Source organism: Castor canadensis, chromosome 11 (genome assembly GCF_047511655.1).
Source record: "Castor canadensis chromosome 11, mCasCan1.hap1v2, whole genome shotgun sequence".
NCBI classification, from domain to species: Eukaryota; Metazoa; Chordata; class Mammalia; order Rodentia; family Castoridae; genus Castor; species Castor canadensis.
The window spans coordinates 122,351,912-122,368,031 of record NC_133396.1 but is presented as its reverse complement, the minus strand read 5'-3'; the positions used below and the strand labels follow the sequence as shown (position 1 = coordinate 122,368,031).

Below are 16,120 nucleotides of genomic sequence, written 5' to 3'. Positions count from 1 at the left end.
ACAAACACTGTGTAGACTACTGGCTACACATGGTGTAGTTAGGGATATTATTCTTCTAACTGCTCTCTAGCTGCTTCTATGGATGGCTTCTAGGGAAGAATAGGGAGAATTTTCAAGGCCCACACTGCACATGTATATGCCCTACCTGTGTCTAGACAGTACTGGGGCTGTTCCCCTTTATAGTTCTGTGTCCTGACAGAAGCTTTCACAGCGATGTTTCTTGACAACTCAGATATAAAACCACAACTGTGCATCACCCCAGCACGAGCTTTGTGTAAAGGAAGCACCCGTTCCATTTGTCCACCTCTGGGCTCTGTGTTTACCAAACACCCACTAGTTCTTACCCCAAACACAGCTGAAATCCAGGAGCACTTCCTGTGCCTGAAGCCCCCTCTCTCCATACTTTTTTCCAAGCAAACTGGGGAGCAGATGGTGACTAGATTCTTTGGCAAATGAGTCTGAGCCACAGCGAAGAGAGATCTGAGGGCCTCCTAGCAGGACGAGACTCTCTTAAAGCTCAGGAAAAGTATGTAGTTATACAGAGCTAATAGTATCCCTAAATTCCTATGTACCTGGGAACCTCAGAATGTGACTTCATTTGGAAATGGAGTTTTGTGGACCTAAGTAGTGAAGGCATTTGAGAGGATTTAGGGTTAGTGACTGGTGTCCATATAAGAAGAGGAGAGAACACAGAGAAACACTAGGAAGACAGCCATGTGAAGACAGGGGCAGTGATTGGCGTAATTCTTCCACAAGCCAAGGGAGGCTAGGAGCTCCCAGAAACTGGAATAGGCAAGGTAGGATTCTCCCCTGAAGCCTTTGGAGGGAGGTGACTAACATCTTGATTTCAGACTTTTAGCCTCAAGGCCCAGGAGAGAATAATATTTCTATTTTTTTAAGCCATTAAATTTTTGACTTAAAATGTGGCAGCCACAGGTAACACATATACTAGCAGACATGAGGTGGGACCATAAGTCCGGTTCTAGAACCAGAGTGCCAGGTTCTTGCTCTTGCTTCTCTTGCCTGCAGGGCCTGGGAAGAAAATTCTTATGGCAAGTCGGTCTGCAGAGCAAGATGAACCAGGAGTTAGGAGGAAGACTTGGACTTCATTTCCCTGTTGTGACTCTAATCACTCAGGGAAAAAAGACTTCTGTGCCTCTTACCACCACTGTTACTGCCTTTTTTTTAGTGCCCACCCTATACAGGTCTTTATGTCATTTTACTCAATATTTGTAAGGATACTAGTTACCGAGTTGCTGTAGGCCCAAGTTTAACATTTGAGATTCATTAACTTTCACAAGGTTACCAGCTGGGAATGACAAAGCCAGGATTTGAACTTGTGTCCATCCCACTTAAGAGCCTGCATATTTAACCACTATGTTATCGTGACTTACCTCGGTCATATTAATAATAGCAATAATGGTGACCCAGCAAAAAGAGAGCCTGCTAGGCTTTATAAGAACCCTTGGGGGTTTCCTATAGCCTTCTTCCTTCTGCTTCCTGCCTGCCCCCTGTACCACATCCGTGGTAGGTGATCCCTGTTGCTTGATGTTCTGAGATGTTTGTATTTGCTTTCTCTGGTTTGACTTATCACTGTCCCATCCATCTGACAAACTTGTTCATTCCATATGGCCCAGTTTAAACGTTCTCTGTACAATTCCATTGTCTAGTGCTTATTACACAAACCGTAAGTCCTACTGTATGCCTTTTCCAAGATGGAATGGGAGTGTCTTTGACATGGGACCAAATCTTTTAAAATTTACTTTGGCTTCTGGAATCTTCTATAGCGTCTATGGCTCTCTGAAGTCCCTGACAAAAGTTTAAATAAGTGAAATACATAGAAGACATGAAGATCATTAAATAACAAATACTTAGAAGAAAAAGATAGTAATTTTAAAAAGATGAGAGAAGACAGAAGATATTCTAAGACTGGTATTTGTAGAGGAACCACTAAAAGCTTTTGAGTTTTAAAGTAAATTATTTAACCTAGAGCCTCCCTTTCTGTGTGCTCACAACTGACAATTCAATGGTCGATCTATATTTTGAGAGTTACTGTGGGGATCATGAGCATTGTGTTCTATTCATTATCTGCTTTAGCACTCTAAGTACATATTCTTTAAAAGCTTGCCCTGTTGCTGCAGGTGCTTGTATTTGTGATAATGCACCCCTCATTCTATGCTGATTTGAGTGGTGCTGGCAGACTTTACTTACTAGGGTTCCAATCAGAGCAGACTTTCCTGGAGGGCACGTGTCTCATGGAAACCAAGATATGTCGTGTTTTTCATTTGCCTTTTCCATAGGGTACAGTTTGTCCATATGGCATTTCTAATCACACTCCCATCTCTGTCTCTTCTTCCAGGCTGGCCGTGGGTGACCCTCTCTGTCCTGGGATTCCTATACTGCTACTCCCATGTGGGCATTGCATGGGCCCAGACATACACTGTGGACTAATGCTGCAGGGCCTAGCCAACATCACTGCTGGGCTTCAAGGCAAATGGTACTTCGCTCTGACCTTCTCCTACTCCAAGATATTCTTCCCAAGAAGAAGGGATTATCTTCTGCTCATCTTCTGTTGAAGATACCTCACTCCAAGACTGTTCGCTTGAACTCTCATACAAAATTTACAACCAGACAATCATCTAACTTTGGGGCCCTAGAGACTTTTGACCTGAACCCATCAGTTTCCTGTTAAATAAGCTGGGGTCCAGGACAGAAGAGTGTCTTGCTCAGCTATACATGACACCATTTTGCTCTAGAACCTCGTCCCATAGACCCTTTGAGTTTTCTCTTCTGTACTAAGAATTAAATGTAATGAACATTTATTACCTGAGCACAGAAATCCTGGTTAGTGATAGGCCTGTCCTCCACTGGGCAGGATTTCTGAAATGTTCTGGTGATGTTTTGGTGACCCCTTATCCGTGTCCTGCATTGAAGGTCTAGATCAGCGCTAGCATTTTACCTTCACACTTCAAGTCCTTAGCAGGGACGTGATGATGCCACAGCTGTGTCTCCAAAGACCTAGTCATAGATTAGTCATAAATAGAAGCAGTCCTATGGCATTCCAAAGGGTCCTGTGATTTGTAATCTACATTTGACTGCTTGTTCCTGAGATTTGCAGAGATATATAAACATGGCAATTCCTCTGACAGCTAATTGTTTCTAAATAAAGAAGCATAATTTAAAAGCCAGAGAATGAGTATATCCTTAAACAGGTGCTATCAGGTGAGTCATAAAAGGTAAGGATGACCTCCTGTGATCTCCTCTACTCTCTTCACCTAAATTCCAAAAACTATCATCCTACACCGTGGATTGTGCTTAGTGGTTTCTGTTGCCTCATTTTGATTCAAATTAAAATGGAACCTTTTGTTACATAGGTAATTCATAGTTTTCTAGAGTTATTTTGAATATTTTTGAGGAAAATGTTTAAAATCTAGACACACTTACATAACTTCATGGTTTATCCCTCCAAATAGATGCTGAACAGGCTACCAATGGCCACATGGGTAGATACTTTAGAATCTAGATACTTTAGAATATTTTTGTTGGCTTAGATTTTTTTTGGAGTGGGGAGTGAAGAAGTTTTAAAATTTGAGTCCTTAGTGTATCTAATTCAGAGAGAACTTATAAAATCCCAAATAATGGAAATTGTCATTTTACAATGAAGTGAAACCTTCACTTGAATCTAATGCTATCATATTTGTTACCAGGTGTTATCCTCAGATCTTGGCTATAATTACCAACTCAATGAAATTTGAGCTCCCAGGGTGCAGAGTCAATCATTTTGTTGACTTCCTTTCTTCCCACTTGCTGTGTTTAGAAGAGAAATAGGAGGGGGCCAGATGTTAATGACCCGGGGTAACCAAACTATGTTAGCTGAAACAAAAGGCAGGCCAGAGATGGGCAGGTACACCTGGACTGCAGCAACTTTAGAATCTGGCTGGGTAAGGAAGGTGATATGGGACAGGAGACTCCAGGATGCTAAGAAGTATTTAGGAGGAAATGAGCCCAGGGGAGGAATAAGCACTCAGCTGAATACTGAACTTCATGAACTGAGTCAGGATTTGTGTTCAGCCAGAGGGTGTTTGGCTGAAGTTCTTTTGGATGGAAAGGACTTCCTAAGAAAAACAGGGGTATAAAAGTGGTGGTAGGGCAGTGTCTCGTGTATGGACACATGTAAGAACTACAAGAGATGTTTGAGCTCTTCCAAAGACCATTTACATAAACATAGGCTTATTCATTCATTAGCCTATATTGGGAGAGAGAGTGGATATATTTGAAAGTAATAATCCTGAGTTTCTTTGAAACCATCTGAATGGTTCTCAGGACTGGTAACTGATTACTGTGTTCAGCAACTTTTGAGGCCTGATTTACCAATATGTGGATTATCCAGGACAATTGTTTTCCTTAACTTCTTACTGCTGCTCACCTGTAATGGGAAAATGACAGTACCTCTCTCTGTGCACACATGAACTGAAATTCTGGAGTTGATTTAACCAAAAGATCCTTGAGGTATCTGGGCACACAGAGCAGGTCCTGCAGAGGAGCACCAGCTATGTCCTCAGCCATGGACAACATCAGGCACAGGGCTGGGAAGACTGGACAAGGTCCCAAGTCACTTCTAGCCCCAGCATCTGCTGACCCTGACCTAGCTTCATAGTCCAACCCAGGACCTCCAAGCACAATGGCCAAGACAATATCCAAGAAGGGAAACAAGGCATCTGAAGGTCAGTGAAAACTTTGTCGTTGTGACTAATTCTTGGAACCACACAAGAAGACTTAAGAGTATTATGTTTTTAGATTAATTCATTTGAGTAACAGCCTTTGTTCTATTAAGACTGTAGACCTAGAGAAAAAATATTCAAATATGCCTAAATAATATATGTAGAATGAGAATAGCAGTTTTATGGGGGAGTTCCCCTTAAAGAAATTGAGCCTGCTTACTTCACTTATCTAAAATAATATCACACTTATTGGCAAATACTAGAAATTACCCATAATATAATGATTTGCTTTTACTTTTTTGTTGTTGTAGTGGGGTTTAAAGTCAAGACTTCGTGCTTATTATTTGAGCTACACCCCAGCCCTTTTTACTTTATTTTTTGGGTAAGGTCTTGCTTTTGCCTGGGGTTGGCATGGAGCACAATCCACCCATCTCCCCTCCTGCATAGTTAGGGTTACAGGCCTACACCATCATGCCCAGCTTTTTTTCCCCACTTTTATTTGCATTTATTTTATGCTTAATTTATTCCTATGCCATAAGTTTTTGTTTCTTCAGTTTCTTTAGGGATAGCTTTTTCTTTTGTGCACCCTCCTTCTCTGGTTTAGGAATAATCTGTTCCTTCTTGATGAGGATCATGTCAGTGGCAGGGGAGCTCATGTATGGGTCTATTCAACCATGAGCTCTGTAAGTATGGGTGGAGCATCTTGGGTGCTTTGTTCACCTGGACATGGTCCATGACCAGAGAATCTACATCTAAATTCTTAGGTTCAGCATGACTCTATGCATTTTAAGCATGTCCAGCAAAAATTCGGCACTCTTTTTGGGCCATTAGCCCTGGGTCCATCCCTACTGTTTGGCCTAGGCATACCTACCATCTCCACCACTGTAATACCTCTAAAGTGATATCTTTCAGATACTTGGTGGCTTTTCAAATATGCATACCTTTGATGGCCTGGACAGTTTCTCGAAGATTTGAACTGCTTGCATGATTTTGTGAGGCTTTCTGGGTCAAGAGAGTAGCGGACCATTTTCACAGGTCACCTCAGGCAGCTTACAGGAAGATCCCAGCTTGTTTTTAAGATAGAGGCTTGCTAACGTTTTGTAGCCCAGATTAGCCTTGAACCACAATCCTCCGATCTCTGCTTCCTGAGTAGCTGAAATTACAGGCATGCACCATCATGTCTGGCTGTGATTTTGCTTTCAGATGACATACCAGAATGTATCCATACAATAATAGCATTTACTTCAGTGTGGCCAATGTTAGAAGCCAAATTATTCTGAAGTATTGGCTGCATTTTGGGAAAGCCTCTCTGAGGCCTTTCTTCAAAGAAATTGTTTTAAGAAAAATTCCTCCCCTGCCTCTCCTTTTAAGAAAAAGTTGAGCTGGGCACCAATGGCTTATGCCTGTAATCCTAGTTACTTTGAAGGCTGAGATCAGAAGGATCTCAGTTTGAGGCCAGCCTGGGCAAAAAGTTATCAAGACCCAGTCTCCAAAATAACCAGAGCAAAATGGACTGGACATGTAAAGCAGGCCCTCTACCACCTGAGCCTCAAGTGTGAAGACCTGAATCAAACCTAGTCCCACCCCCCTGCAAAAAAAAGTTGAATCCTATTTGCTACACAAAGTATCTAGATAAGATCCATAGTTCTAGTCCTTTTAACTAATTATAAAAATCATATTCACAAAGATAGGGGTTTTTTTTATCATTTAGGATAAAAACTGATGGTCAGTATTTTTATTTGGTGGAATTTCAGAAATGAATATTGATCATTTGGAATTTTAAATAATATCATCCTTAAATTATTTTTATTATGCTTTTCTGTAATGTAATTACTAAGTAACACAGGGGAATACCATTAAAATACTATATTGATAATATGGATTGGGCTGAAGAGCAGGTTGTTACAAAGTGATGCTGCCCCTCACAACTTGTCTTCAGCACATCCCTACTTGCCTTTCTGACTTCCCCATGTTATGAAGGAACTCAAGGTCCTTGCCAGATGTGGCCATTTTATCATGGACTTCCCAGTCTAGAACAGTGAATCTAAATCAACTTATTCTCTTTTAAAATTACCAAGTATTCTGTTATAAACAGAAATAGGACTAAGACACAGACTTTGAAGGCAATCTCTGTACATGAGTAAAACAGATACAGTCCTACTGCAAGGTCCTGTATATCCATTCTCTCACTAAGCAGTACTTTGACACATGATCTTGGTGTCTCTGTAATTTTAAATTCTCAAAAAACCCAAATTTATAGGTACTACCCAAGTTAGAGCTTCCCAAATCTTAAAAAGAAATAGGAAATATCATCATTGCTCTGTTGTCAGACAGGACACCCAATCCAAAGATTTATAATTATGTAAAGAAAGGCAAAAAACAAGTGTCATGTATAAAATAGTTTATTACCATAATAAATAAAATTAAACTTCTTGTTACAAATATCATTTGTGCTTATTTAAAAATGTTGAGAATCATCAATGAAGGAGCCCACCTGTTCCTCTTAACATTCCTAAGCTGCAAACCTACAATGGAGTTCCTGCACAGCCTCCTCAGCTGATCACTTAAATAGAATCACCTCGTTTCACTTCTGTCTATTCATGCTCATTTGGACAAGATGACAGATGCAAAAGAAAACCCCAATAAAGGATTTGGCAGGACTCAACAGGAGTGTTAATGTAAGGAGAAGCCCCGGACTGATGAGTGGAAGTGTCCTTGCAATGAAATGTTGGATGTGGACCGTCTCCAGCTGACACACAAACACAGGGTCTGAGTATTAAGAGAATACATTCATTAGGGGAATTGCATCCTTAAACATAAAAGCAGTTCATCTCCTGATACAAGGTCTGTGAACTTCTTACTGAACAACTGATGGATCCATTGGATGACTCAGAAGTCACAGATAAAGAGACAATGGCTCTCAGAAAAGTTGAACGGCAGGTGGAAGGGGGCACCCACCGGATATTCAAGTCCAGTTTGAGAGGTTCCAGAATAAGACTGATATGCTCACATGAGAATGAAGTTTCATTTGACACTGATTTAAGCTGCAGGTAAAATTCACATTGATTCTTTTGGACTGTGAGAGGAAGAAATGAAAACTTCTCAACACCAACACCTTTGGAGAGGATAGGGCTTTCTCTGATACTTGCAGTCAGTGTTCAAAGGACAGGGAAGACTCCTCCAGGTGGCGGTCATGGGAGCTGGTGAAGGAAACTTCTATTGAAGCAAGTGAGAAGGCAGTATATGGAGCAATAACAATGACTTAGTGATAGAGGAGAAGCTGCTCAGTTGACCTCTTTAAGCAACAGTAAGTGAGGAGAGAGGAAGGAAAATTGACAGCTCCATCATAGCTGGAGTTCCATCCAAGGGTCTTAAGGCTAAACGTCTTTATTGCAAAACATAGCACAATCTATTTATCAAATGCACTTTAGCAACTTGTATCTTCAGCAGGGCTCCTTAAACATCCCAGAGTGTAAAGTGAGATGTGGTGGTCAGTGCAATTAGAGGAGATGAGGATTTCCTCCAACTCATTCTCCTAGAGTTCTTTTAGTCCCCACACCCAACTGGACAAATCTCACACTTGGCTTGACACTTTCACCTTCCAGCTAAGAATTGGGAAGATGTTGCCCTGCTGTATGGAGAGTAGTGGTGGAGTGTATTTCTGCCCCTTGCCCAGATAGCCTCACTTTTGGAAGATGAGGACACCAGGAAAGGGGCTGACATGTGGCTAGAAGCAGCCGAAGGTTGAAGGTAAAACAGGCCCCAGGAATCATATAACAAGAAGTCAAAGCAAGAAATATATTTCTAAACACTTGCTGGAAGGCTACTGAAATGGCACAACTTTTAAATACCTGGACCATAGGTAACATTAATGCAATTAAAAAGTTGCAATAATTGCCAAGCTTCTTGGCCACCTCCCTTTCCTTCTTCTGCATACATTTGGAGTAGAAGACCACCACATCCATTGCTGGAGCTGGCACCCTCACCACGAAGAAGCACACCCTGTCATTGACCATCCTGTTGTTTGTTAGACTCAGCCCTCACCTTCCTCGGAAGAGAGCATGTGCAGCAAGCAGCCTGTCAGGATGGTCACTGGGAAATGGAGCTTCCCCATAACCGACATGCAAAGTAGAGAGTTCATAGAGTCCAAGTAACCAGTACCTACAGGACAATGGTGCAGTGCATCCCACGTACATCTCCTCCAAAAGGAAAAGTATCTCATAAAAATCTGCGTCTGCCAGCTGGTCTAAATGCTCAGTCTAACAGTGAGCAACTTTTTGTTTACCCAGTCTTTCTTCAGCCACTAGGTAATGGTTTATGCTGGAAGGTATAGGTCAGTGGTAACTGAAGCTTGGAGTCTTGGCAAGGGTAGGAAGTTAGCACAAAAGTAGCCTGCGGCCAAATGTGTGTCATAAAAAGGAGAAAGGGATTGGCTCATTTAAAAACTGGGGTTTTTTTTCCAGCAAAAACAACTATAACAAAAATTCCCCGAAGTCCGTAAATAAAGAAGAATGAAAGCCACACTCACATTGTGACCCTACAACCCGAGTATGAGGTTTCACTATAAGGTCTGGACTTCCAGTCATTAGTTTGCATTGATCCCAGAGTACGTGCTTGAAGTTTTCTCTCCCCAAAACAAGGCTGGATTTCCAAACCATCCTACCATCTTTGCCCTGCACATGCAGATTGGGAGTGATTTCTTAATAGATGCCCATCTCCCTCAGACAGAGCTGGCAGGGTCTCTACACACTGGCTGGCAAGGTGCTGGGTGAGGTCTATCAGCAAGTCCTGGTAGAGGTGACAAGAAGTCTCTAGGGATGGATACTTCTGAAGCTGGGTGTAGGGTGATGAGGGGCCCTACCCTAAGGGTAGCACATCCTAAATTTTAGAAGCAGGTTAATGAGCATGTTTGAGGAATGGCAATCTGGAATGTTTAGGGGGCAGCTGCTCAAGTTCAAGATGCCAAAAGCCCCCAGCTTTATCCAGAATCACAGGCATACATGGCTCAGCCTGCCATCTAAAGCTAAATACAATAATTTCAAAAGCTGGGGTCACCACAGGCTTCACATGAAAAGCTACATCTATGCATGCCCTTGACTTCCCAGTACCACCTATGTCAACCAGGTGACCATCTTGGCCTCCTGCACAGATGGCCAAGTCCTGGAACATTTATACCACTGAGCAGTACTCTCAGAGCCGTGGGTAGACCTCAACAAGGGACTTCCAAACACTGAGTATCTTTGGTAGGACAAGGCTCCACCTCTCAGGTTCCCTAGGAATACTAGGATTCTGAATCTTAAAAGCAAAGCAATGCCAGGCAGCGGGGCAGGGTCTCCATAGCATGGCACATGCTGTCACCTGCAGGCCTAATCCCAAACTCTGAAAGCTGACTGTGGGGCCAAACTTCCAAACTTGCTTGGCAAGATTAGGGTCCTGGTGCCCTTCTCTACTATGTATTTCGGCTAGCTCCTCTTTCCTTTCCTGATGCCATTGAGAGATGCCAAAGCCCTCCACTAATCTGCCCCATGTGACTGAGGCAATGAGAGTCCCTGAGCATCAGGGTGAAGGGACTTGAATGGCCCAGAAGCACTCCTTGTGGCTCTGAACTCTACTTTTCCCATAGACCACAGTTCAATGGCCAACTCTCCCCATCTCTTTACTGAGACAGCTCAAAAACAGCTGTTTCATCCATGTTTTCTCCAGAAGAGAGCACAATCATCATTCTTTTTTTTAAGTAAGAAATAAAGGTTGGCTTTCAAATAAGGCCAAACATGGCTCTCTAGTGTCTTCTAATGACCCCATGCAGTGGACAAATACCCTTATAAGAATCAAAATATAAACATAGCACTTGCTACAATCATTTTTCTGAGGTGTGTGTGTGTGTGTGTGTGTGTGTGTGTGTGTATGCTTTGTTAGAAAGCAACTCTGGGCACATGCCCCTTCCTGCTGATGCTCCATACCCTGAGGAATGCCTTGGGAACACTTGGGAAGAGGTCAAAAAAGGAAAAGAAGCAAAGCAGCTTGAGCCACGAGGCCTGCAGCATGGAGCAAGACCCAAGGGTCACTTGAGGCTTCTGGAGCCCCCCCGCCCCCCGTTGACTGTCCCATAAGAGAACAGAGAATCCCGGGAGCCAAGGCCCCCTACTCCAGTCCTTACACTTGCCTCACCTCTTCTGGGCAAGGAAACCTAGGATCCCAGCTCTGAGCATCTGTGGGAGGCATGCACAGCACCAACTAGTTTGACCTTGAACAGCTCTACTCTTCCTGCCCTTCAATCTCCCCTTGTCCCCAGCTTGTTACAAGTGATGACTATAGGAAAATAGACGGTGATGTCAGATGCTGGCTGTACAGGGATGGGGAATGCTGGGATGTCCTGTGCCCACTGCAGTCTTTGGGGGGTCTTGGTAAAGGAGCCTAGCGTGATCTACATATGAGAGGTCCTTGACCCTCTCCCACCAGTCCCCAAATGGATGCCATCTTTTGTGGTAGTTTCACTGTTTTATAAATACCATGGTGGTAAAAAGATTTAAAATGAAGGAAAATACCATTTAGCATGCCCCTTCTTCCAGAATTGTGCAAAAACTGTTCAAATGCAGCTGCCATCTTGCAGGATGGGGCACGCGACACTGCCCCTATCTTTTTTCCAGAGAGAGTGTGTGCACGCCTAAGCCACTGATCCCACTTTGATTTTCTGTCAGGAAAAGCCTACTTGGAAAACTGTTGTGGTGGGGTGGTATCTGGGCAGGGGTGCAGGCTTTTGTCTTTGACTTTCGTTTGTTTATTTTAAAACAAACCTCTCAGCTGGCTCCAAAAATGTCTCTCTCTGATTCTGGGGACTGGGGCCTTGATATTTCAAACAGCTCTTGAGGAGACTGTGAGAATCTTCTGGAAGTTAATATCCTGAGTAGCTCAGAGAGCTGTTTCTCAATATTGGTCATTTTGGTGTTCAAGGCCTTGATGTCTTCCTTCAGCTCATGCTTCACCTCCAGGACTGTGGCCTGCAGCGTCTGCTCAGGGATGGGGTAGAAGGAATGCTTGACCTCTGCCAAGATGGGGCTCCGGTCCTGAGGACTCCTGGCCTCACCTGCGTTGTCCAGACGCAGGTCACTCTTGGTGATGCCGCTGTCACACGAGTCTGTCTTCTTCAGTGTGGCCTCACCTGATGCCTTTGTCCTCTCAGGGAGTGTCTCCATTGACTCAGCCTTGGACACCTTGTTCCAGTCCTCGCCCTTCCCACAAGAATCTTTGAAGCGGGCCCAGCCTTTGTGCTTGACACAGTCACCGCTACTGCCCCTGGGGCCCAGGCACTCAGACCCTGGTGCATGCAACTTGGCATGGTCTGACACTCTGGAGGTGGAGGCTGCCTGGAAGGACACAGGGGTAGCAGGGCTCTCACGGACGGTGACCACACTGGCCTTCACAAGACTGTGGTTGGCTGAGGCACGCTCTGTGAGGGCGTTACCCTTCTCCACATCCAGGTCATCCAGGTCCCGGCCCCCTCTCTCTGCTGCCAACCTGGCCTCTTTCTGCTGTCGGAACCTCTGGAAGAGTCTCCGGACAGGGTGATCAGGAGGCAAGATCAGGGGGGCCTCATTCTTCCTTTTCATGCGCTCTTCCTCTTCTCGTTTCACGTCGCTGATCTTCCGGAACACAATCTGGAGGGAGACAGAAGGACAAACTGTTAAGTGGGTGGTGACTCTAACCACCACCTCAGTCCCGCTTCACAACTCTGTCCAGCTCAGAGGCCACCAAGAGGATGAGGCCCACACTGTGTTCACAGCCCTGAAGGCCTTAAGAGCTTTTCCTCATGGCTGACATCACTTTGCTTGATAATGGTTATTGGCTCTCCAATAGCAGGAAATTGGCTTTCGTTGTCACCCTCTTTGGGAATAGTAAACCCATCCCCACAGGCTAGGAGGCTGGAGACTCCAAATGATACCATCCCAGGATGCTGTCCTGGCCTCTGAGCATGGAACCCTTTTAGCCTATCCTTGCCTACAATTAAAATTACCTGCTGATTAAAAAAAAAATCACTTTCCAGTTCCTACCTCAGACCTAATCCATACGTATCTCCAGAGGGGAGTCCTTGAATCTGTACAATAGAAAGTTCCCTAGCATTCTGGTACGCAAAAATTTGAGTATCTATGGTTTAAATCACACTCCAGGGCAAGAAAGTCATCTGAAACTGCAGGGCTACAGCTAGGGCTGCCATTGTCATCCATAGACTAGACCAAGTGAATATGGTTGTCTATTACAAGTAAAAGGTAGTCTCATACAGAAGCCCTCCTCTCCTCAGTAGAGCAAAGACTCATGAACTTGAACATAAGCTTTTCCTAACAATAACACCCAACATTTGGGCAGTGCTTTGCAGTTTACAAGACAAATTAGTGTTAGTTCCTATAATCCTTATTGCAGGGTCATTGGAACATGATCATTTAGCAGTGAGGAAACCTGACACAAAATCACATAACAGACAAGTTGCCTATAAGGGTCTTACACCCAAGTCATCAAACCCCAGATTCATTAGGAAGCCAACAGGTAATTATTGGCCATGACACTACTTCATCCAATGCATAGACAGTCAGCAAAAGAGACTCAAGTCTCTGAGTATATGTAAGTCACATGAGGCCAAAATCCATCTGATTATTGGGGAGGCTTGCAATTTCTAGTTTATATTACATGTGGCAGTTAGACTCTAGAACACGTTTTGACTCATACCCTATCTAACTCTGAAGGAAGCAACTTGTGATAGGTTGTCTTTTTAGGTTGAGCACCAGAGGTATTGCAATCAGAGGAGTAGAGGCTTTCTCCATCAGAAATCATGAATAAGAATTTGGATAATGAAGAAGAGACTACATACAGAAAAGCCAAAGAAAGGAGAGCATGGAGGAACACTAAAGAGTGATGGGGTATCTAAAAAATATGGTGAATCAAAAAGATGACTCAAACAGCTTGCAGTACCCCATCCATCACTGGGGAAGCTGAAACCTCCAACTCAAGTAGGTTCTCTGCTTACTCAAGGAAGTAAAAGGAAACTTGGACCAATAGATACACAAATCACAGTATAGAAAAACCAAGGCAATGTCTTCTCTCCAAACTCCCACCAAAACAATTCAACATCTGAATCCAAAGGTAATGAATTAGCTAAAATATCAGAGAATTCAAAAACCTACTGTTAAAAATTATCAGAGGCCTTAAAGAAGATTCAAATGAACAAATAAATGAAGTTAGGAGATCAATCCAAGACTTCAACAAGAAAGCCAGCACCATGGAAAAGAAATTCAAGGAAATGGAAATTATGAAAAATAATCAAGTAGAAATGAAAACCTTAATAAATCAAATATAAACCAACCATAGTGGATTGTATCATCAGTAGACAAGATCAAACAGAAGAAAGAATATCAGAGATAGAGGACGAGATTGAGAAGTTATTGCATGCAAAGAATAACAAAGAATAAAATGAATACAACATAAAGCTCTCAGACACAATCAAGAGACCAAACCTAAGAACTTTCAGGGTAGAAGAAGTAGCCAAAACACAACTAAGGCACAGGAAACCTATCCCAATGAAATCATAGCAGAAAATTCCCCAAATCTATACAACGATATAGACACCCATACACAGGAGGCATTTGGAACTCCAAATAGACATGATCATTAAAGAATCCCAATGACACATCTGAATTGAAATAGGAAAACTAAAGAACAATGAAAGGATACTGAAAGCTACAAGAGAAAAACACCAGCTTCCATACAAAGATAAACACATAAGAATCACCTCAGACCACTCAACACAAATCCTAAAGGCCAGGAAAGCATGGAGCAGTTTAATTCAAGCTCTGAGAGAGAGTAACTGCCAATCAAGAGACTATCCAGCAAAGATGTCCTTCGATGGTGATGGAGAAACAAGGACCTTCTAAGACTAAAGGTCACGTCCATCAAGCCTGCGTTACAAGGGATACTCAAGGGAATAATTCACATGGAAAAGCATGAAAAAACGATCACAAACACAAGAGCCTAGGAAGGTAGCAAGCATGATCAACTCAGTAAACCAGCAAAACTTGCAGCTGAACAAAGTCAAAAGTAAAGAGTAATCAACACGAGTCTCAATTTGGGGAGCAGGGGAAGCAACAGAAACAAGAATCAGTAAGTACCTCTCAATCATAACCCTCAAGGTAAGTGGACTTAGCTCTGCAATCAAAAGACATATCTGATTCCTAACAGTACCACCCCTCTTTGCAGTTGAGTGGGTTTCTGTTCTGTATAAGCAACAATTCCAGAACAAGATGGCAGTTGTTTAAATCCATATCTTCTCTGAAAGTTCCCTGTGGGCTTAGAATAGTGCTTTACATGTCACATTGTCTTACTTTTAAAAGTTTTACTAATCTCTAAAAGATCAGAGATTGTTTGTTTTGTTCACTTTCCCAGCCCTTAGGAGTGTCTGATACCTAGGGTACACTTAATAAATTCTTATGGAATAAATGAATGAAAACAGATAAATCTCAGCTAATGAGTCAGTAAGCGAACTTCTTTGGCCTGGAAAGATGAGACCACTGAGGTCATCACCCATTTTATGAAAGGAAGTGTTTGACTCAGAACACACAGTCAGCATCCAACATCAGGGACAACCTTGAGACTTGAAATGAGATGTCTCCAGGCTAGGGAAAAGGAAATTCTGCCAAAATTGAGGAGGCAACACAAAACTTATCCTGAGAAGTTTTACAACAGAGTGTAACCGATCTGTCAGATCGGTTTAGAAAGGTTTAATACGTGTTCAGGCTGGGTGTTCATGGCTACACTATGTCATTTAGCCTGACACTAATCCAGATACTACATTCAGATGTTATGGGGCAGCCAGGAACACTCAGCCTGGTCCTCTCCTTGGGAGGGGTGGGAGTAGCTGGATCTACACTGCTTCTTCTGAAGCCTGTTGGCTTCTTCCACAGTGTCATCATGAGGTTCATTTGGGCATAACTGTCTCAACCACTGGCAGGTGCAAATGTCATCAGCACCCCTCAGGGGACAAGGGGACACCTCTAACAGAGATGATGGCGCCCGACAGCTTTGGTAATTTGGAGTCAAGAGCTCTGCTTGCTAACTTTGGCTTCTTTTTGGAGAAGTTAATCGTGGAGTTTGTCTCAGAAGTGGGCATGAGTGTGCATTTTGACAAGTATGTTAGATCAGAGTGGGCAGGGGTGGCTGCATGACTCATGACAATGAGGTCTGTGCCACCAGTACAGCAATCTCTTGTCATCCCCTGAGATGCTCACAGTTCCCTGTGGCAAAAGTGTACCTTAGGGATGGTGGGCAAGACCAAAGACCCAAGGTGTCCTCTGTTCCACTCAGGCTCTGGTTGGAGACCTGGCTCTCCAGATTTCCCAAAGGCTTTCAGGAGACTT

At 43.2% G+C, this 16,120-nt stretch overlaps 2 protein-coding genes across 10 annotated transcripts in view; one reads left to right on the top strand and one right to left on the bottom strand.

Moving 5' to 3' along the window:
* Hhat (hedgehog acyltransferase) overlaps positions 1–3,148 on the top strand; it is a 317,030-nt gene extending 313,882 nt beyond the window's left edge. For all 5 annotated transcript variants that reach the window (XM_074048402.1, XM_074048398.1, XM_074048399.1 and 2 more), the window contains one exon: positions 2,360–3,148. In XM_074048402.1, coding sequence (XP_073904503.1) covers positions 2,360–2,451 — 92 coding nt within the window. In that variant the 3' untranslated portion in view covers positions 2,452–3,148. The remainder of the gene's footprint in view (positions 1–2,359) is intronic.
* A 3,959-nt stretch (positions 3,149–7,107) lies between these two features.
* The window catches only part of Kcnh1 (potassium voltage-gated channel subfamily H member 1), a 328,710-nt gene continuing 319,697 nt past the window's right edge, over positions 7,108–16,120 (bottom strand). For all 5 annotated transcript variants that reach the window (XM_074048392.1, XM_074048393.1, XM_074048395.1 and 2 more), the window contains one exon: positions 7,108–12,376. In XM_074048392.1, coding sequence (XP_073904493.1) covers positions 11,519–12,376 — 858 coding nt within the window. In that variant the 3' untranslated portion in view covers positions 7,108–11,518. The remainder of the gene's footprint in view (positions 12,377–16,120) is intronic.